Source organism: Pseudopipra pipra, chromosome 1, assembly GCF_036250125.1.
Source record: "Pseudopipra pipra isolate bDixPip1 chromosome 1, bDixPip1.hap1, whole genome shotgun sequence".
NCBI classification, from domain to species: domain Eukaryota; kingdom Metazoa; phylum Chordata; class Aves; order Passeriformes; family Pipridae; genus Pseudopipra; species Pseudopipra pipra.
Genome location: NC_087549.1, coordinates 94,726,263 through 94,747,379, shown reverse-complemented (window position 1 = coordinate 94,747,379; position 21,117 = coordinate 94,726,263). Strand labels below are relative to the sequence as shown.

General features: G+C 38.4%; 1 protein-coding gene across 6 annotated transcripts in view; it reads left to right on the top strand.

Moving 5' to 3' along the window:
- The first annotated feature begins 93 nt into the window (after positions 1 to 93).
- The window catches only part of GPLD1 (glycosylphosphatidylinositol specific phospholipase D1), a 32,445-nt gene continuing 11,421 nt past the window's right edge, over positions 94 to 21,117 (top strand). The window contains exons 1-25 of one of the 6 annotated variants that reach the window (XM_064665995.1): positions 95 to 1,205; positions 4,035 to 4,090; positions 4,594 to 4,672; positions 5,742 to 5,839; positions 6,647 to 6,757; positions 7,023 to 7,071; positions 7,572 to 7,626; positions 8,568 to 8,675; positions 9,396 to 9,423; positions 9,511 to 9,650; positions 10,589 to 10,654; positions 10,897 to 11,020; positions 11,540 to 11,679; positions 12,699 to 12,885; positions 13,886 to 13,996; positions 14,958 to 15,032; positions 15,478 to 15,634; positions 17,313 to 17,454; positions 18,021 to 18,120; positions 18,206 to 18,299; positions 18,886 to 19,062; positions 19,376 to 19,536; positions 19,780 to 19,806; positions 19,900 to 19,950; positions 20,909 to 21,115. In XM_064665995.1, the coding sequence (XP_064522065.1) occupies positions 1,109 to 1,205; positions 4,035 to 4,090; positions 4,594 to 4,672; positions 5,742 to 5,839; positions 6,647 to 6,757; positions 7,023 to 7,071; positions 7,572 to 7,626; positions 8,568 to 8,675; positions 9,396 to 9,423; positions 9,511 to 9,650; positions 10,589 to 10,654; positions 10,897 to 11,020; positions 11,540 to 11,679; positions 12,699 to 12,885; positions 13,886 to 13,996; positions 14,958 to 15,032; positions 15,478 to 15,634; positions 17,313 to 17,454; positions 18,021 to 18,120; positions 18,206 to 18,299; positions 18,886 to 19,062; positions 19,376 to 19,536; positions 19,780 to 19,806; positions 19,900 to 19,950; positions 20,909 to 20,935 (2,460 nt within the window). In that variant the 5' untranslated portion in view covers positions 95 to 1,108 and the 3' untranslated portion in view covers positions 20,936 to 21,115. Of the gene's footprint in view, positions 1,206 to 4,034; positions 4,091 to 4,593; positions 4,673 to 5,741; positions 5,840 to 6,646; positions 6,758 to 7,022; positions 7,072 to 7,571; positions 7,627 to 8,567; positions 8,676 to 9,395; positions 9,424 to 9,510; positions 9,651 to 10,588; positions 10,655 to 10,896; positions 11,021 to 11,539; positions 11,680 to 12,698; positions 12,886 to 13,885; positions 13,997 to 14,957; positions 15,033 to 15,477; positions 15,635 to 17,312; positions 17,455 to 18,020; positions 18,121 to 18,205; positions 18,300 to 18,885; positions 19,291 to 19,375; positions 19,537 to 19,779; positions 19,807 to 19,899; positions 19,951 to 20,908; positions 21,116 to 21,117 lie in introns of those variants that run through there. The other 5 variants (XM_064665978.1, XM_064665986.1, XR_010433038.1 and 2 more) reach the window with 5 other exon arrangements.

Sequence of the window (21,117 nt, the reverse complement as noted above, 5' to 3'; positions counted from 1 at the left end):
TCTTCCGTGGCAGGGATTGGAGCGTACGGGGCTGGGAGGGGGGTTGGCTTCTGCTTCCCGAAGTCCCGTTACTCCTGCACCATCGAGACGCCCCTCCCCGGAGGGAGAGGGGAGGGTTATAATTATAGGATTATGGAATGTCCTGAGTTGGAAGGGACCCACGAGATCATCAAAGTCCTACTCTTGGCTTTGAGGACACCCCACGAGTCACACCATGTGCCTGAGAGTGTTGTCCAAACTCTTCTTGAACTCAGTCAGGCTTAGTGCTGTGACCACTTCCCTGGGGAGCCTGTTCCACTGCCCGACCACCCTCTGGGTGAAGAACCTCTTTCTAATACCCAGCCTAAACCTCCCCTGAGCCGGCTTCATGCCGTTCCCTCAGGTCACTAGAGAGATCAGTGCCTGTCCCCACGCTTCCCCTTGTGAGGAGGTTGTAGGCTGCTATGAGGTCTCCTCTCAGTCTCCTCTCCTCCAGGCTGACTTGAGCTTGATGGCTTGGCTGTGGGAGCACCAGCCCCTGGGGGCCTGTGGGCACACTGGCCAGTGACTCTCGTTTCTGACCGCCGGGTCCCATGACAGCTGTGGTCAGTCTCTGGCACAAGGGCCATGTGAAGCCCCTGCCTGGTGCCACCATCTCACTGGGAACCAATGTAGCTGTGCCCGCAGGCTGAGCGGTGTCAGGAGCTACTGTCTTTTTATTAATACTGCTTTGACAATTGGCTTTAATTTTGTTTTTTGTGAAATGTGATATAGCTGTTGTAAGGTAAGTGCAGCATGAGCTGGGCAAACAGTAGGTAGCTCTTTGCTTTGCTATTGTATAGAGAAATCTCACTGCTGCTGTGCAGTGATGGCATTTACACTGCTCAAACCCCAGAGATATGACAGAATTCAAGAGGGGAGAACACCCATAGATCATTTCTTTTTTTATAAATTACTTTATTTGAGGTAAAAAAAAGCATTGGTATAAAATAGCCTTTCAAATATGGCAATTGTTTACTTGCTGTGTCAGCAGTATGTATGAAAGAAAAGACATGCTCCGTAACCTACATTGCAAAGGTCACAGCGCTACTGCTCCAGGCTTCTGAAAACCACAGTTAGAGCCAGCATCATGGCTGGTCTGAAGATTTGGTCTGTTTTCCTGATTATACTGTACCATTTCTGTCAAAGATGTATCCCATGTGGAATTTCAACACATATTGAAATAGGTAAGACATGTTCAGAATGAATTTTCTTGTGTTTTGAGTTGCTTGTAAAGATAAGTAAATTCAAGTTCAGCTAGAAAGCAAAGAGAGGAAATAATATTAGAGCAGCGAGCAGTCTACATCATTAAAAAAATGTGAATAACACACAGGAAAGATGAGTAGTTTGATTTTGGAGTTTGAAACTTTACTGTTTTTATAAGCAAAATGCTTGAATTGATGTATTTTTCCATCTTCTAAAGCACCGGCATTATGTAACTGGAATGTTTTCGTCTGTGAGTCTTACGCAGACAGAGTTTGGTTTGGAGAAAGAAGAGGAATACTTTAGACAGTTCATGGGATTGTTATATTTAAACTAGAGGATAGCACAGGTCATTCGTGGTAGATCTGTTTTCAAATCACTATGTATAAAAATAAAATGCATAAAATAGTAAAATGCTGTAATGTGTTTGTATCATAATGAAAATTTTTTCTCTGTCTCTTCCTGGTAGGTTGCTCTCTGTAGCCTGAACAGCCTAGATTTGTAGAGAATGAAGGAGAGAACTGAGTGAACATGAAAATGGAGAATATTTCTGGTTTTAATTTCTTGTTTGCCTATGTTATTTTTAAAATCTGGCTTCTGTTGTAGTTATTGCAAGTACAGACACGAGTACTCTGAGGTTATTTTGAAACATTTACTCATAATAATTGACAGTTTTAATTGTTTGTTCTTCTGGTTTAGTTTCTAAATCTATTGCTCAAACAGATGGTAAAACGTAGGATGTTGCCTCTATTCAGGTGATCTTCTCAGACTTTAATACTGAATGCATGCAACTTTGAACAAGTTAAAGGCTGGGTTCGAGACTGAGAGTATGTTCCCTTACTGAGTGTTGTTCCCTCAGTCAGCATCCTGGAACCATTTGCTTTGCCTGAGGGTGTGTCAAGAAACCCATAGTAATCAATAGGAGAAGTCATATGCCTGAGGTTAGGCAAGTGCATACGTCTTTGCCAGCTCGAGGCTCTAATTACCGAGTATGAGCTTCTGAAGACTTGAAATAACAGATTTGCTAGAATGGAGTGTATTTGCAAAAAGATCTACTAAGAGAAATGAGCTTACAGATCTGTCCCCAAGCAGTCATTTTTTTCTAAACAAGGAAACATATAGCAGAAAACCTGTGTTTATATAATTTAAAGATCTTGGTTGTCTGAGGAGTATTGTGTACACTGAACTGTTGGGGTCTAATTTTTAATTTAAACCATTTGTTTACAACAAATTTTGTCCATTCGTTTGAAAATGACATTGAACTATGATCAGCTCTTCTGCTGCTAAAGTGAGTGCTTTTATTGTGCACATAAAAGTCTATGATGATTAGATGAAAGTATTCCTGAAACGCAAACACTGAGTATTCCAGGAAAAAAAAGGCCCAACAAAACAAAAAACAAACAAACAAAACACCAAACAACAAATTGCAGAAAGAAACTCCTCTGACTCAAAACCAGCACCAAAGTCTACCCTGGACAGTTTTCTGAAAGTGCTTTTAAAATGGTGAAAAACTCTGCCTGTTCAGAATGTTAATCGTGTTCAGTGTGCTCCGCAGAGCTGTGCTGTGTCCTACTTGCCACAGCCTTTTTGCTGAAGGCAGGTCTGAGTGGGGAGGCTTTTTCACTCAGGGACTTCTGTCAGACTTGTGGGGCTCTGTGGAACTGTGGGGACATGTCATAAAATTCCGTGTAAAAGTGGAGTTGTGGGACCTGGGCCCACTTGAGTAATGAGAAAAGTGAAAGGAAGATGGAAGGCACAAAAAGCAAACTGGCAAACTGAGACTCTCCCACACTGGAAACAGAGATGTGTGTTGAAATGTCTGAGCCATAACATTATAAATGATTCATTATTATTATTATTAGTGGTAGTAGTAGGAGTAGTATGTTGCTGTTGTTCCTATTTTGGTGCAAGACTGGTCCTTAAGGTATCTCAACATATTTGAATAAAGGGTTGTTTAGATCAGTGGGTGATCTAAATTCAAAGTGAAAGATCACTCAAACCCACACAGTTTGTCTATATTTTATTCCAGAACACTAGTGGTGGGATATTTTTGTTGTGTTTTGTTTTGGTTTTTGTGATGTGATTTATTTGATAAGGAACAAATTAAATTTAGTCTTACTTTATAAATATCTTTAATGGCAATGTTGGGTATTTTTAGAATAGTATTAATGGATCATTCCTAACACTAATTAATAGGAGACTTTATTAAAGGAAAGTAGTGTCAATTTTTTTCATTCTCTCGTTACACTTAATAAAGATTTTGACAGTAAGAATGCCTGCCTATTCAGTGAATAAACAGTGTTATTTACCTTGCTGACTTTGGATTTTTGTTGCTTTTCACACATGTTAAAAATTAATCAAACTGTTAAACATCCACCTTGATTCCCAAGGTACCTTTTTCAAAGTTAAGGGCAACAGTGAAACATAAGTACAGCTACAGCTTTATGGTCCATGCTCTGTATGTGCTGGCTGTGATCCTTTCAGTTCACTGCTGTAGCTCAGTTCTGGACATGGGGAATTCACTTCCCTGTGATTTTAACTTAGGTGGTCAGCTTGGGACCTGGGGATTAGACAGACTGATGAGACCTCAGTGCCTAAGTCTGCCACAGAAGCAGCACTTCCTCATTAGCTCCCTAGGTGAGAAAACACACCCTCTCACAGGTACATAATTCTGTGAGAAATCATGTTTCATGCATGTGCCACTTGGTTTAGGTATGAAAATGTGGTGTTTTCTGGTTTTGCTAATGCTTCTAACAAAACATGGACGTGGACACAATACCTATCAATCAATACTTCAATATGTTGTTTTTCAGCACATAGAGCTCTGGAATTTTTCATTAAGAATGAAGGGAGTGTTAATTATAGACAGGTACGAAGCACATTATTGCTTAACTATGTACAGCTTTCTTCTCGATGTTTTTCTGTCCATCTTCTTGCCTTTTGTTATTATTCTCAGTAATATGTGTGTCAACATTGTGCCAAGACTGTATTTTTTTCTCTTGAAAATCATTTGACTCCGTCTGAATACTTTTACAAATACGTAACAATTATACCAATGTGTATATATATACTTTGTGTAGTTTCTTACGTGTTTTTCCATCTTTTTTAGTCATACTCTACATGAGTATTTGTATTAGAAGAATTATTGTATTAGGAGTTGTATTAGAAGTAGAAGACTTTTGGAAAGGAGATTTAATAAACATAAGGACAGCAAAATGACAGCAAGGTTTTTTGCACCACATGGTGTATTTTACCAAGATAATAGTTGTATCTTGCTGGATATTTAAATTTTATCTTTGATATAGGCAGTAAAATGTGTTTTCATGCTGTGCAATAGCATTCTGATTCCTTTTTCCCACATTCTTTCCCCAGTTATTACTAAACCACCAAGATGCATTTCAAGCTGGGAGCATTTATCCTGATGCCTTTTATTCACCAGTCTGCAAAGCGGGTAAGAAAAGCTATATGAGTCTAAGGTATTAACAACTGTATTTTTATGTGGAAATCCTAGAGAATTTAGGAGGGCTGAAAATAGTTATGTTGTAAGAAATGAAGTATGGCCAAAAACGCCTTCCTGCAAAAAATATCTGCCATTTTTGTTAGTATTTTAAGCCTTTTTGTAAAACTTAGCAGGAAAACAACACATTTGAAAATGGTTTTAGAGTGTAACTTTGGGATAAATGTAATTTAATGGGTATTTAATGGGTCAGATTACTAAATACTGTCTTGGGGAAAAACTGAGAGGACAAAATGATCTTTTTTCTAAGTCCTATGGAAAGCCTAGTGCTAATTTCTATATTATGGCTGTATTGAATTTTGCCCATCTTCCAAGAAAAGATATTATGTAAGGTATCCTTATGCTCATTCCCCAGGCCTTCCTGATGCAGACCAGATTAATTACTAAATACTGTCTTGGGGAAAAACTGAGAGGACAAAATTATCTTTTTTTTTAAGTCTTATGGAAAGCCTAGTGCTAATTTCTGTATTAATAGTGTAAGACTAGCTTTCCTTTGCCCTTTTTCTACTCCTACACTAACTGTATCTTGGCAAGTTTGCCTTTCTGTTGAAAAAGATGATGATGACATAGCCCTTCTCTGCCCTGTGGAAACCGATACCTGTCCCAAAACATGATATTTTGAGTTGGCTGCCATGCCCATCAGCTTTTCTGCCATACAATGGCAGAAATTGATACATTTCTGAATGTATCAATTTAGCCGACAACTTCTCTGTCAACTCTCTTTATCTTCTCTACTTGTGAGGCAGCTTTTCATCGTACTGTACCTACTCATAGGCACAGAAAAAGAGAGCAGGCACAAAATTTTCAGGTGCTTCAAACCAAAGTCATTGAAGGTAAATGTAGTATTTGTTTTGATAGTATAAATCATATCAAATAAGTCTCTTCTCATTAAATGGATTCCAGTTGTATCATCTGTGTGATATGAAATTGAACAAAAGTCTGTGGCTTTTTTCATTTTTCCTCAAAGAACAAATGAAATACTGATATAGTTTTATTGCAATAGGAATATTCCATGATGTGTCTGAAGACACTCACTGGTCACCATTTCTTAAAGCAAGTATTCAGTACATCAGAAGGAATTATCCTCAGCCTTGGGAAGAGGTAAGAAAATTTCATCAGCTTTTGACTTTGCTTTCAACTGCTTTCTTCACCTTCACTTGTTGCATTGTCATCCTTTGTGAAGTGTAGAAAAAACCCCACATTTTTACATTAAAGTCTCTCCTGACATAGGAACATTTGAAATCCTGTTTTCATCTTTACCAGACCAAAAGTTACAGTTTCCATGTAAAGTCTGTCAGTTATCTCCACTGTGGTCTGGTGCTTATGATACATTTCATAGATCCAAACTTTCAAATGCGATTGGTGATCTTGCATTCCTGTCAGATCTGGTTGAGGGTTTGCCATTTGAAAATGAGACATCTTTTAGAATTCTCACTTGCGTATTCTTTGACTTAGTCCTGATTTGCTCTTGTTTATGGTCTATGAACTATGTAGGAGGAGAGGAAAAACAATTTGTCAAAAGTGAGAGTGCACAGGAATGTCCTTCTCTCCTCTGTGTGCCTGCACAACACCCATGGTGGCAGAGGGGGCTCACTCCTTGAATGTGGAAATGTTTATCCTCAGTCCAGAAAAACACTTCAGTACACATTTAACTTTAAGTACACAAATTATCCTGACATCAGCCACATAATTCTATGGCCTTGGACCTATGAAGTGCTTAAAGCTAGTCCCAAAAAGTGACTCCAGCATCAAGGAATGAGTGATCAACACTTTGTTATGCTATGTTCTTGGACTGTAAGAGTTTCTCACCTATATCCTCATATAATGCACTTACATAAAATGCTCACCTCTTCTTAAAGACAGGAGTAAAATTACTGATACTGCGTCAAACGGATTGTTGTTGTGTAGGCTACAGAGAAACTGGTGGCTTTCCTGTTTGGAATTGCCTCACATATGGTGGCAGATGTTAGCTGGCATAGCCTGGGCATCGACCAAGGATTTCTAAAGGCCATGGGAGAAGTAAGCCTGTATTATTTTATTTATTAATACAACTGGATTTATTGGAATGGATAGCCTAGCTTTTGACTGTGGGGGCCAGGGTGGTGGAGAAGAGAAAAGCTGGAGACCTGTTTCAGGAAGATTTTTGGAAAGACGCAATGTCACGAATTTCATAGGAATGAAGTTGATCAGGTTTGGAACCTGTAAACATTAGGGCTGCTTGGATAGTTTGTTTCTGCTCATCTTGAAAGAAACAGGCAGTTGTCTTGTGTTTCTCTTTCTCCAGATTGATTTTCATGGTTCATACTCAGAAGCTCACAGTGCTGGCGATTTTGGTAATGTTTCTGTTTGCCAATCATAGATCCTTCTGTTGGAATAACTAGTCCTCTTCAAAACCACAGTGGGTGATTCTGGCTCTTAGCCTATGCAAGGCAGGAGCCAAGAATGGGTCATATGGACACTGTATTCCTGCCCTACCCCATAGCTTGCAAAGTCCTGCTATACCTGTCCTCATGCTCCATGTTTCAGGAGATGTAATAATGCATATGAACACTTGCATTAAAGCCAAAATGCAGATGAAAAGATGCTAGTGTTTAAATGGAATCACTACTGTGATTTTAAGTCGTAAATAATTTTTATTCTCTGGAGGTATAAAATGTGCAGCATACTTTCAGGTGAACCATTTATGTATTCTAAATGTATAACCGGAAGATCTGCCGTATAAATACAGACAGCATAGCCATACATGGCTTCATGGGTGATGTTATCCATGACAGATACTTAACAGGTTTAGTTTGTTGGACTATGTAGGTTTTTTGCATTCTTCCATCCTCAGGAGGAGATGTAGTGAGTCATTTTGAGCTGGACTTCAGTTATCTGGCATCAAATTGGTAAGATAATGAGGTTACCTTCTTTAATATTTATTTCTACTTATTCTGTATAATCACTGTGTTTTAACAAAATGCTGTCCTTCTTTATTTTTCTTTCAAAAGGAACCCTTGCAGCTATTTAAATTTTTCTGGGTTTGGTGTTCCTTATATGCATATGTACTGTTCCCTGACATGAAAAACTGGAAGGATACAAAAAAGTGTTTTATGTATAGGAACAAAACAAGAAAGATTAAATTATTTATCTCTGAAAGGAATTATAAGGTTTTATATATAAAATAACCAGTGAAAACATTTTGCTGGAATGTCCTAGAAATTTGTTAAATAACGTAGTTAAGTGGAAATATGAGATTTATTTAAAGTTTTGGAAGTTGAGGATGTTGAATCCAGACAGGTTTCAAAAGCATAAAAATGAGCAGAAGATTTAGATATACACATTTTTTTTCTCACAGTTTTTAACTGAAATAAAAAAACTCATAAAAAACTTTTTTTCTGCTAATAAAGTAGGTAATTTGAGCCGATTTTATTAAGTAGAATGTAGTTTACGTAGGTGTAGAAGACATGGTTCACTAATAAATCTCTGACACAGCTGTGAAATGTCTGTTTGTCTAGGAGTAGATTTGGCACAGCAGAGAGTTGGAGGACATCCGCCAAGAGGATGTGATCAAGCCAGGAAACCAGTGTGGGCAGTGTGGAAACACTATTAGCAGTAGCCATAGGGGAAAGGTTCTACAGACTTTGAATCTAAACAAACAGAGAGTGTTGTGCACGGAGTAACTGCATGTGCAGTCCTGGTCTTTCTGCTATTTTTAAATCTTCATACCTTATGTAGCCTTTTGAAATTTAGAATATTTTATAGCAGGCTATTTTTATTACAGAAACTGTAATCTTTTATCAGGTGATGTGGAAAATCTGGTATAATAATACCTTCTTCTCTTTTTTAGGTATGTGCCTGTCAAAGACCTAGCAGCTATCTATAAGGAATTTTATGGAAAGGAGATCATAACTGAAAGCACAATTACTGACTGTGCTTTCCTGCTGTATCTTGAACTGTAAGTTGAATAGCTTTTTCTGGGTTTTCGTAAGTGAAACATATGTAGGAAAATTATGATAGCTGTTTTGAAATGCCTTATGCATGCAGGTCAGAAATATAGACCCCCTACTAGATCCCAAAATCATAAAACACCTGAGTTTTTTTTAATGACTAGAATTCAAATTTGAACTGCTTAATGACTGGTAAATTAATTATTATACCACAGATGCTGAATCTTGGCTATTTAATGCATTTATACCTTTAGCACATTTATGCCTATTTATTTGAGAGCAGCTGTGTCTTCAAGTACTACTGTATTGCGGCAAGTTAGCAATATAATTTTCACATATGAAGGAGTAGTGCACATTGCTAAATAGATGGGTTATCTACATTTTATGTAGATCCTTTCAAGTCTAGGAATAATTCAAAAGAGACTTTGGATATCTGGCAGTGTATGCTTTTGAATACCCTAAACAGCCCAGCTGTATTCTCTGTTTCAGTTAATTACCAATAGTTACACAGCATTTACAAAAACTGTGAATCCCTCCAAATTAAAGGCAAAAACAGAGCTTGTATCATTACTTTTTACATTACAACTTTAAAAAATATTTTAACAACCAACAGGGAAATATAATGACTTGCATAGTTTTTACTATACAGGAACCTTGAAAAGAACTGTTTACATATTTAAATACTAAGTGAAGCAAGTTTTATTTCTGAAGATTTTTTTTGTTTTTAGGCATGGAGAAAGGCTTGCTGTTGCCAAGGTTGGTCTTCTGTTTCCTTTACAAAAATGAACAGATAGCATGGAGACGATGTAGTCCATCTTACTAAATGTGTGGCCTGTCTCTCAGCTTTTTCCAAGATATGCTAGTAAATCTCCATTTCTGGTGGAGAAGTTCCATGAATATTTCCTTGGAGGAGTGGATGACATGGCGTTCTGGACAAACAATATTTTTGAGATGACCAGCCACATGCTAGAGAATGGAACCAGGTATAGTGTGTGTCCTGGAATATGAAACGCAGTAGTCAAGTTTTAACACTCATTTAATTGCCCTTCTAAAGGCGGGTTCTTTCCTAGAAGAGGTGCTAAGCTTTAAATCCTCTCTTGGACAAAGGGATTTCTATGTATGTCTTTTATCTGGTTGTACAGGATTACCTTGAGTTCGCATTTCTTATGCGTTCACACTCCTTTGCCCGGGCAAGCCTCTGGCATCCCCAGCTGATACTCAGCAGGGAAAATTTGGAGCACTCCTTAAGACATACTCAAGGGCCTGCTTAAAAGTTGCATAGCCATGCCCTAAAGTTCTGCCTGGCCTGGCTATCTGAGACTGCACCTTCTGGCTGCTGTCACCAGTCAGCAAAGATGTCCCTTCTGAGAGGATGTCAGATACTACCTTCAGACACTTTAAGCAAATAGGATTACGAAGAGTAGTAGTATATATTCTAGTGTTGAAGCTCAGGCCTCTACTCACAAATTCATATTTTTATACAACTAGCTTTGTACGGCTCTCTTACAAATGTAGCTTTACTGTAAATAACTTTATAAGACCAACAGTGGCAATTAATCCATCCATTTATATGGAAAATATCACTGTGGCTATTTTGAGAAATTATGTTTGAAATACATTCTGTTCTGTTCTTTGCTCCAGAATGGCACTTTCATTAAAAGTGCTTTAGATTCATAGAAATAACAGGGCATGTTACATTAAGTTTCCTTCAAGAAACATGAGATTCATATAGAACCTAATCAAGGTCATTAAAATAAATATCAGCGGGGTTTCCAGGGATTATGATGATGCTCTGATTTTGAGTTTCTTGAGAAAACTGATGACTTCTAGCAGAGGAATCAATAAGGATAAAACTTGTATTTTTAGTTTCACTTCCATTGTAGGAAAATCTTTAAAGTGGATTCTGCATATTTTTCTTTAGTGGCTGTTACCTGCCTGAGAACCCTCTGTTTATAAATTGCACAAAGGAGCACAGGGACAACCACATGTAAGTACAGCTCTGGAGGTTCAAAGGTTTAGTGGTGAAAGGAGAGTCTTCTGCTAATGTGGACAGTGAGCTATTGAAAATTAGAGATGTTTTTATTTATCTTTTTGTGTGTGAATTTGAGATTCTTGTAGCATGAATAAGTAAACTTTGTATATGGGAACTGTGTAGAACCTAAGAGAGCCTTTTACCTCAAGTCATTAATTCAGTTATATTAATTCTTATTACTGCCCTCTTTATTCTAGCAGAAACAAACAATCAAAACATGAACGTCACAAGAATACAACTTCTTTGCTTACAGAATCACTTGAGAAGAATATAAACTATACAGAAAGAGGAGTTCACTTCAACATGCAGTCTTGGGCAACAGTAAGTGAGAAGTGACAGACATGTCAGGTAAAATTCAGCTCTATATAAAATTGTTTTCATTTCTGTCTGAAATGCTGCACGATGGAGCAGGGTCTCAGGACATTAACAGTAGCCTCTGACTGTACTTCAAGGAGATTACAGTATCATTGTTAATCTATATATGTACATCATAAATACTCAACTTTTACAGTATGTTCATTGTATAGTGAAGTTAGAACACATCTTGCAGTGGCAAAAAGGACAAAATATATCTCTAGTATTTCCATTTTACAGAATTAGTTGATCACTTTTTTGGGGGGGGTTAAGAACTCCCAGCAAAGCATCGCAGTGAACAATTAACACTGCTCCATTTAGTGCATACAGATTTTTGTCTGTATGGTGCTTATGACCTGATTCAGTCTTCTTAGATCCATGTGGTGATTTCCACTGTTGGTGACTTGGTTTTTGAGGTGTCGCAAAATGTTCTAGAGTTTCAGCCTGTGTTCTAACCATTCTTGTGTCTCCTTATTTTTATTTCAGAATTCCCTCCGCTTGATGAACCGTGCTTTTACAACCAATATCTGGAGAGCATTAGCAGCTACACATCAGAAATCTTCTAAGCACATCTCCAAGCCAGTAGCTTCATATTTTCTGACCTCACCCTATGCTAGACTTGGATGGTTTGTAATTTTTTTCCTCCCACCTCCCACTTAATTTCTGAAAATTTTGAGTATCCACCAAAATCTTATTGTTTATTCTTCGGATACTCTTAAATGTGAAAGTCCAAATCAATTAGTTGTACAAATCTGGCAGAATGGCTTATGTTGTCTGTTCAGAACAGCAAGCTAGCCCATAAGACTTTTCTTTCAGATGTTGATCAAGCTCAGAATGGAAGGAGCCAAAATTAGAACCAACATTGGCTCTAGTTATGAACAGTATGAGAACTATGTTACGCTTTTTTTAGTCGTTGGTTGATGTTTGTGCAAAATTAATTTGGTTGCCGTGAGTTGATTACTGATGATGCGAGCGTTCTTGGAAATGCTCAAGACTAGTGGGGAGTTCAAAGATTGATTCAGGACAGAGAGAAGCATGTTCTCTCTTCTTTCCAGAGAGGTTCTAGCTTGACCTGCAACAAGGGAGAGTACTAAAATAAATTTGCATTGCTGCTCATCTTGCTTCACTTATTATGACTCAAAATTTGGATTTAATGTTTGCATTTCCTTCACACCAGCTAAATTAGCAGTAGTTAGTTCTTTTCTCTCCACATTCCCTCACTAAACTCCAACATGTTACTGAAACCTCTAATCCCTTTGCTTATCTCCTTTTAAATCCATCAATTAAATCAGAGGCTCAGTTTAAAAGATACTTAATTTCATCTTTTGTATTCTGTGTCATATGCAAGCAGCCCTTTTTCATGCTCCTTGCTATGAAGGCTCTCAGGTGCCTTGTGTCAGTAAAAAGCAGTTCCTACAGATCTCAGATGTGCATTAATGGAAGATGAATCTTGAAGGATCTAGTTTTATTTAATCCAAGAAAACACAAATCAAATATATAATATGAAAAATGCTGTATAGATTTTTACAAAACTATATCGGGAAACACAGGTCTTGGTTTACCTGAATTAAAATTATTTATTTTCCACTAATGTTGTGGTAGTCTGGAAGCTAATGCTGATTTTGTTGACTCCTTTGCTGTACAGGGCAATGATCTCAGCTGACCTAAACCAGGATGGATATGAAGATTTGGTGGTTGGAGCACCAGGGTACAGCACCATGGGCCATGTTCAGATAGGACGGGTGTATGTAGTCTACTGTAACCAGTCAGGTTTGCCACGAGAGGACATGGATTTGGATGGGAAAGCTGACCAAGTACTACAAGGTCATCAGGTGAGGGGTCAAGTCAGGTATTTGTCACTTAAATTTTTTGGACTGAAAATGTGGTAAATTTTGGCTGAGAAACGGTATCGTTAATGTGTATGAATATTATTCCTGAAATTCTCCTCCTGATTAAAGGATGTCATATGCTTTTCAAGAAAAATAACCATTACTAAAGTCACAGGAACAATTGAAGCAATAGTGATCTGTAGGTTCACTTTCATTACTGTGCCAGATAAGTAGGTATTAAAACATAATTTGCCCTTGAATAAAAGTGAGGTGATATCTCTGTATGTCCCAATATATCTCATTCAGGTCCCTGCATTTAAAAAATATTGTGATTTTCCCTTCTTTTTTAATATAATAATATTAATTCAATATGTTTCAATTCCTTTAAAGCTACTTTTTTAATTAATTTGTTAATTCTCACAAAATAATTGTTTGTCTTTAGTAAGAGTGCAATGTGTTTAAAAAAAATAAAAGAGGAAACTGGGATTTGACATGCTGGTGGCTGGCTTGTAACTAAGCAGGATCAAATGACCTTTTTGAGTAATAAATATGATCCTCTGTAGAAAATATCTTTACTCACAAAGAATAGAATAGAGAGAGATGAGATACATTTCCTTTTAATCTGTTTCTGTGGTTATAAACTGTGGATTAACAGCTGCTGTCTTCTTATATAATGTTTTAGCGGTTTACAGCTATTGCATCAACAGGAAAGATCATAAGCTTAATATCCATGGTGCACTGGGCTCAGAAGAGGAAATAGCAAAGTGGCACCATGTTGTGTTAAGTTATCTTGTATTTTAACACCTCCACATCCACAAATAGAACAGTTGATTCTGAGTTAGTGTATTGGTATGATGGTTATTACTTGGGAGAACAAAAATTCTTTGGATAGATTTTTGTCATCTTGTTTCCAGTTCTTCCTTGTGCAAATGTGCATTAGGTTTTTATGGTTTTGTCTTGAAAACATTTGTTATTTTCCTGAGATCAATCCCTTTTCTTTTAGCCTTCAGGAAGATTTGGTTCTGCCTTGGCAGTCCTGGACTTTAATGAGGATGGAGTGCCAGATCTGGCAATTGGAGCACCTTCTGTGGGATCCCAGTTTCTTACTTACAAAGTAAGTTTGTTGTTTGGTTTTATTTGAACAGTGAAATGAGAGTGAGAATTTCTGTTGTTGCTCAAGGTGACATTGTAATTTAAACACAAAAGTTTATAATCTTTGTGCATACTTTGACTAGAGCAATGAGAGCTATCCATATTTCCCTTTCAGTGGCCTTTTTTGCACATTAAAAATCCAAGTCAGATTGTGACTTTGCAGCACTGATGTGCTGGAAATTTAAGGGGCCATTCATGAAATACAAGTGTACTCTTTTTGATTAGGAACTGACGGTCTGGAATGGACCTCATGGATCAGTGAGCTTTGTCATATGCTGTCACAGGCCAACAGATGATAGCTAAAATGTGATATGAACACAGACACACTTGCTAGAATAATCAATTTACGGAGGCTTAATGACTTGCAGTTTACCATTTAAGCCCATGTAATGGTCCCTGAGTATTTTCAGCTCAAGCAAACTGAAAGGTAAAATGTTTTGATTTAAACCACATCCATTAAGCTTAAAACTCTTCAGAATTTCAGCTACTAACTTATCTGTCTAAAAAAGAAATTAGATAATTTAAATTTTATGTTGACCCACTACCTTTAAAAATTGTGTGCATCTGTTGTGCCTGGCACTGTTTGCCATTGCATTAAATAATAGTTATCAAAATTTGAGCCATCTGAGTGGATGTGTAACAAATACAAATATGCACTACACTGTCCTTGCATCTTACCCACAGTATGATGAAAATGTACTTCTCTAGTTTGTTGCTTGGTTACAGCCTTACCCATTACAACATGAATATTCTTAGGTTTGGGGTAGAAAAGACAGAATTGTGAGAAGGCTGTGATAAGAAAAATGCAGTTGTATTAATAGTCCCTGCAGAACTGTTCCACTTCTTGTGATTTGCCTTGGATTTTGTACCTGGTACTGACATGCAGATGCTCTCATGCTGTATTTGATTTTCCTGCTGTTTAGGGTGCTGTGTATGTCTACTTCGGCTCTGAGGGAAGAGGCTTGGCATCTCAGCCAAATGTTACCATAACTTGTCAGGTATATTGATAGCATATAATATCCTGTACATGTTATGCTGTTAGCCAGGCCAACACAAGTCTACACAAGTGGGAGCTGAGAGAAAGGGGAAAGGGGCTTCTGGGCTTGAAAAAAGAAAATTAAAATCAAATTGCAAGGGAATTTAGACTGATGGGGATGGAGCAAGCAGGTGCTTGCCTAGGTTAGTTTTATGTGGAAAGACATTTGTACCTCAGTGCAGGGGAGGCAGCAGGGTGAACAGAAAGATGCATAGCCAAAAAAAAAAAAAAAAAAAGGCAAAAAGGCAAAACTCCCCAACTAACCAATCCAAAAACCCTCTAAGAAAACAAAACTGAAGCCAAGGAGTGGGAGGGTAATTTAGTTAGCTCTTTAGATGTGAGTTGCTCTATTTTATTACAAAATTGGTGGTTTCAGTTCTATTTCAGGCCTTAACTGTTTATTGCAGGATTCCTACTGTAATCTTGGTTGGTCCCTCCTGGCAGCTGATGTTGATGGGGATGGAAATGCTGATCTGGTTGTGGGCTCTCCATATGCACCTGGTGGTGGGCAGCAGAGAGGATTTGTGGTTGCATTTTACTCTTATTTCAACAGGAGTGACCAAGGTAATATTTATTGAATAAATTAGCCCTCCCATATTTTATGTGACTGTTCATTTGTTCCTAATTAATCATGGGATAATCCAGGTTCAGAGGGATTTCAGGGAGTATCTAGTCCAGCCTCCTGCTCAATAAGAGAGATCTGTGAAGCCAGACCAAATTGCTCAGGGCTTTGTCCATTTGGGTCTTAAAAATCTCTAATGACAGAGATTGCACAGCCACTCTGGGCAGCTGTTCCACTTCTTGGCAGTCCTCATAGGGAAAAAATGTCTTGTTACAGCCAGTATGAACCTTTTTTGTTTCAGTTTATGCTCATTGTCTGTTGTCCTCCCACCATGCACAGTGAGCTCATAGGCACAGAAGGCATGGAATACCCCTACTAAATTTGCTCCAGTTAACCGACGTCTTTCTTGCTACTGAACCATGTATTATAGGCGTGGTCTAGGGAAGAATAAAGTGGGAACAATCATCTCTTTGCCATGCTCCTGGTTATATAGCCTGGTACACTGTCAGCTGTTTGCTGTCAGAGCCTCACATGCCCACCATTATCTCTAGGGCCTTTTCCACACAGCTTCTCAGAGCCTAATATCACTGCAAGGGCATCTCCTTTCCTACGGTCAGGCTTTGCATTTGTCCTCACTGGATTTTGTGAGGTTCCTGCCAGTCTGTTCCTCTAGCCTGCCTGGGTCCCTCTGAATGGTGGCTCCCCACAATCTCCTTTCATCTGCCAACTGCATGAAAGGCCATGTTGTTGTCTTCTCCAAATCAATTATTATAAAGTGTTTAACAGGATGAGTCCATAGATAGATCCCTGAAGGCATTCCACTTGTCGCAGGCATTCACAGTACAACCCACTGTCTGCTGGCCTGTGATGGTGATTGTCTCAACCAGTATTTTCCCATCTGGTTCTCCACCCATCCAGATGCAGTGTCCCAGCTTGGATAAAAGAACATTGTGGGACACTGTGTTGAAAGCCTTGCTAAAGGAATGGATTCAGCTGTGTGTTGGGCAGGCTCACTTGCTCTTCCTTGGAAAATTGTAAATGTACCTTAGAAGATGAATCTTTATCATTCTGTACACTCCTTCATATGGCTAAAGAGGAACACTTCAAGTGAACACAGTTAATGAGTACAGGTGATAAGGAGTGTTGTGAATGAGGGAGAAAATGTCACACTTGGAGCTAAATAAAGTTAGGAAAGGTTGGGCAGCTTTGTCGCAACCATGTAAGTGAGATTTCCAATAATGCTTATTTTTTGTAGCTTATTAGAACCCACAAGGGTTCTAGAACCCACTGCTGACTGACATTTTTGTAAAACCAAGGCACAGAATGAGTTAATTAAATTATAGACAATTACTTGAAGCTCCCACACCCACCACCTTTGAAGAATTACAAGTTCTGATAAATGGTGACTAGTTTAGGGAAGGCTTGACTGGTAGCTTCCATGTGCTTTGTGTAAGCTATTGAAAGGACTGAGAAACAGGCTGTGTCAAATAAAGGCTTTCACCAGCCAACACAGCTACAGGGGGAGCAAGTGAAGTCAGCAATTACTGGTGCCATATCATGGACAGTGTAATTTTGCTTACAGAAACTTGTTGTCATAGGATGAATCAGTAGAGGATTGCTAATGGGTTTTTCTATGCCAGGGTACACCAAGATTTAATTAATATTTTTCTGGTCTCTCAGAATTTCTGTCAGTACAGGATGCCAACTGGATGGTGCAGGGGGAAGAAAATTATGCTTGGTTTGGATTTTCACTTGACAGATGCCAGCTGGAGAATACAACATTACTACTGATTGGTAGCCCTACATGGAAGAGTTGTGCTAGGTGTGTTGCTCTCCTCCATTCTGCTCTATTTCCAAAAGGTTTAATATTTGTAATTGATTAGAGTTCCAGCTTTTCAGGAAGTTTCCTCTGTCCTGCTTAGATTATATTTATTAAATCAATATTTCTATTAATTTCATATTTTATACCATCACACTTCCTTATGAAGATGGAGGGTTTAGACCCCTTGTAGAGCAGGTCTTTGTTATTTAGAGACACTGAAGAATTTCTTGAGTTTCCTTGGGGAGAGGGGCCACAAAAATGCTGACAGGTAAGCATGCCTTAAGTAATTGTATAGATAACTCTTACTTTGAGAGAGCATTTTTAAAAGCAAACCAAAGACAAAAATGTAGTGGATAATAAAGGATTGGATAGACAGGCCAAGTCTGTGCTCTAAATGTTGTGTAACTAGTTAGGACACGTACGGGAATTACTAAAATAGATTTCTAGAATTTGGCAGGCACTATTATTCCAAAGTAAAAGGGGACAATCTTTTAAGAGTAGCATTCCTAGGTGAGTGTACAAAAATATGTTGTTACAAACCACTATATTTTGCATTGTAATTCAAGATGCAATCCCTTCTCATCGGATGCCAGACAGAGTGTTGGGAAGGTGTACGGGTACAACCCACCGAGCACAGAGCGCTGGTTTGCGGTAACTGGAGACAAGGTAGGGCTCCTTCTTCACTATGGGACCTTATGAATAATTTGAAGTGACAATCTGTAGAAATTACATAGGTGTTTTAATCTAACAGGAGATGAGCCGAATGGGTTTGTCTCTGGCCAGTGGTGTGATGTCTGTGGCTGGGAACACAAGGAGAGTTTTGGTGGTGGGTGCACCTACTGCAGGTATGTCCTGAAAACTGGAAGCCATTTCTACCTTAGCATGTTTGTTTCTGTATGACCAGAGGACTAATACGACTTTTAATTTAGAAAAAGGACCTTTAAATTGCCATGTAATTAAAAAAAAATTAATTAGAAATAATCACTGTAATTACCTGTAAGTGCCTTACATGTAGAGTCTCTCTACTATGCCTCTGTTTCAATGTGTTTTTTTCCATCCTTAAAATTGGTTTAACAGTATTACTACCTTACATTGTTTATGTAGCAGTGATTTGCTAGTAGACTGCATATTTCTTGGAATTAAAATAACACAGTATTTTGTCCTCATTCTGGCAGCAGACAGTAAGGAATTGGGAAAAGTCAAAATGCAGAAATCTATCTTTAACTTGAATGCATTTCTCCCCATGTCCTATGGCTAAGAGATTTTCCCCTGAGCTAATTAGTGTTAATCCCATATAACATTTGATATTATTTGATAAATTATAGTTTGTCCATTTTATGTAATACCAGTATTACCTGCTCTTAATGTATTGTAGGTATTAAACCTGAGTTCCTATGTCAGATGCTCAACTTCTGTTACTTTTTTTTCCAGATAGCCTGTATAGGATTTCATTTATGTCCTCAGTGCTGCATCAAGCTGGAGTGGCTCTGGTATATGACCTGACAGACAGCACCAAGCCTTCTTTGCTTAGCACATTGAGTGGGGACAGGAGGTTTTCTCGTTTCGGAGGAGACATATACTTAAGTGATCTGGATAACGATGGACTAGGTAATGCTTGATGAATCTAGATCAGAGCTGAAGTGTTTAACTTTTAGCAAAAGGAGAACCGCTCACCTACATGTTCATACAAGTGCTAAACACAGTCTGCTTCCCCAGCTGACTTGTACTAGTATTCCATCATGCCTTACGGAGAGGCCTCTCTAAAATCCCAAGCAACTCAGTCAGAAATTGAAACATTTTACTTGCCATCATTAATAGGAATTGTGACATCTGGAGGTACGTAAATGCCAGCTCTCTCTCATGTTTTGGTTTAGCATTCATTTCCTTCTGATGTGTTATGTCATCTTTGTAATACCTGCAGATGAAATGATTGTGACATCTCCACTGAGAACTAATAGCATCTCCTCAATACTGTTTGGTGGGGCAGCTGGCCGTGTTTATATTTACAATGGAAAGCAGGCATCCTCAGGGAATGTGACAGGTCACTGCAGATCATGGATATCTCCCTGTCCTGAGGATTGGGTAAGAATACACGAAAGGTAAAATCAGGACATGAGTACATCCAGTACAAACATGCAGTGCATTCTGACTTGGGTCCACAAAACAAAAGGTTTACTCATGTTTCTGAATCTCTGCAAATTGGCTCCTCCTGTTCATTCTTAACTGACTTTGTTGTTTAGGAGCCAGGATTATTGTACTGTTCTTCTATTCCCCTAGCATGGTTCTCTCAATTGAATTTTTATTTTGTCGTTTTTTCTTCTTCAGGCACAGTATGTCCTTATTTCTCCTGAGGTAAGTAAACAGAAAACAAACTACTGAAACTAAAATGTCCTATTTAAAAAAAAAACAAACTAGCAGCATTATAACAAGCAATGTTATTTACAGGAACTATCAAGATTTGGGAGTTCTGTTATTTCTGTGAAATCTGAAAGCAAGGTGAGAAAAATTACTGTTGTCAGTTGCTTTGTAACATCTTCCTACTCACTTGCAAGTACTAGCTAACACCTCACATGCATCTTAGTTGTAGAAACCTTAAGTGCTTCTTAAGCATATAACATAGTTAATTAAGTAATTCTCTGAACCAATAATTAAAACCATTTTATAGGTGGATGAGCTATGGAGTTGCCAAAATTTTGGAACATGAATTGAAAGAAATCACTTTAAAACAGCCTGAAATCTAAACTGCTTAGGAGTTTGCTGAAGGGTTGCATGGTAAATGGAGTGTAGGTGCCAGCTGGCTTTACTGTTCATGCCAGCCTGTATGCAAAGTGGATACTCAGCTATGAATGGCACCCTACCATCCCTCTCATTTAGTCTTTACAGGCTTGCTGTACTGGCTATCTCTTGCAGTAAACACCATTCATGTCAAGTGTTTCCAAGCACAAGGAGGTCCAGTTACCGGAATGATTTTGGATATGTCTGTGTACCTGCTTCTCTTTGTTTCCCTCAGATGCCCATTATTTTTACCAAACATCAATCCCTAGGTTTGTATGATGCACTGAGGAACCTTTTTTTCAGCTTGAAGGTTACTTAGTGTTTGTTCAGCTGTTCTCTGACATCACCTCTGTGAGCACTAGGGTTCTCTGTGTGAGTACTGAGGAAGCCTCAGAAGTAGGCAGAGGAGGTACACAACAGGTCTTCAATAAATGGTGTTTAACTAACTTCTTGCTGTTAAAACATGCAATGGAGAAACACCTGGAAATGTAAATTCGGCTAGGGTGGATAATCCAACACCTGAAACACAGGCATTGCTCAGTGCAAATGAGACCGTTTTTCAAGCTGTTGTGTTCCATTGCTATGGCACCAATCCAGTACCCACTCCAGCTTCATCTGTATTGAGCTTAGCCCTGAGAAACAGTTTATATTTCCAACAGACTTATTTCATTGGTTCCAGCTTGCTCCAGTTCCCCAAATGAAATAAAACCTGTTTGCCAAATTGCTTTGTTAACTGCTATTCTGAGGAGGTGGGTTGCTCTTTTATTTCTCCTCATCACATTTCTGTATGACACTGATGAGATGGACTAAATCTGCTTTCCATTATGGAAGCTTAAGGCAGCCACACCCCTGCAGCTGCATTTTGATAACCCCTTGCTCTGTATCTCT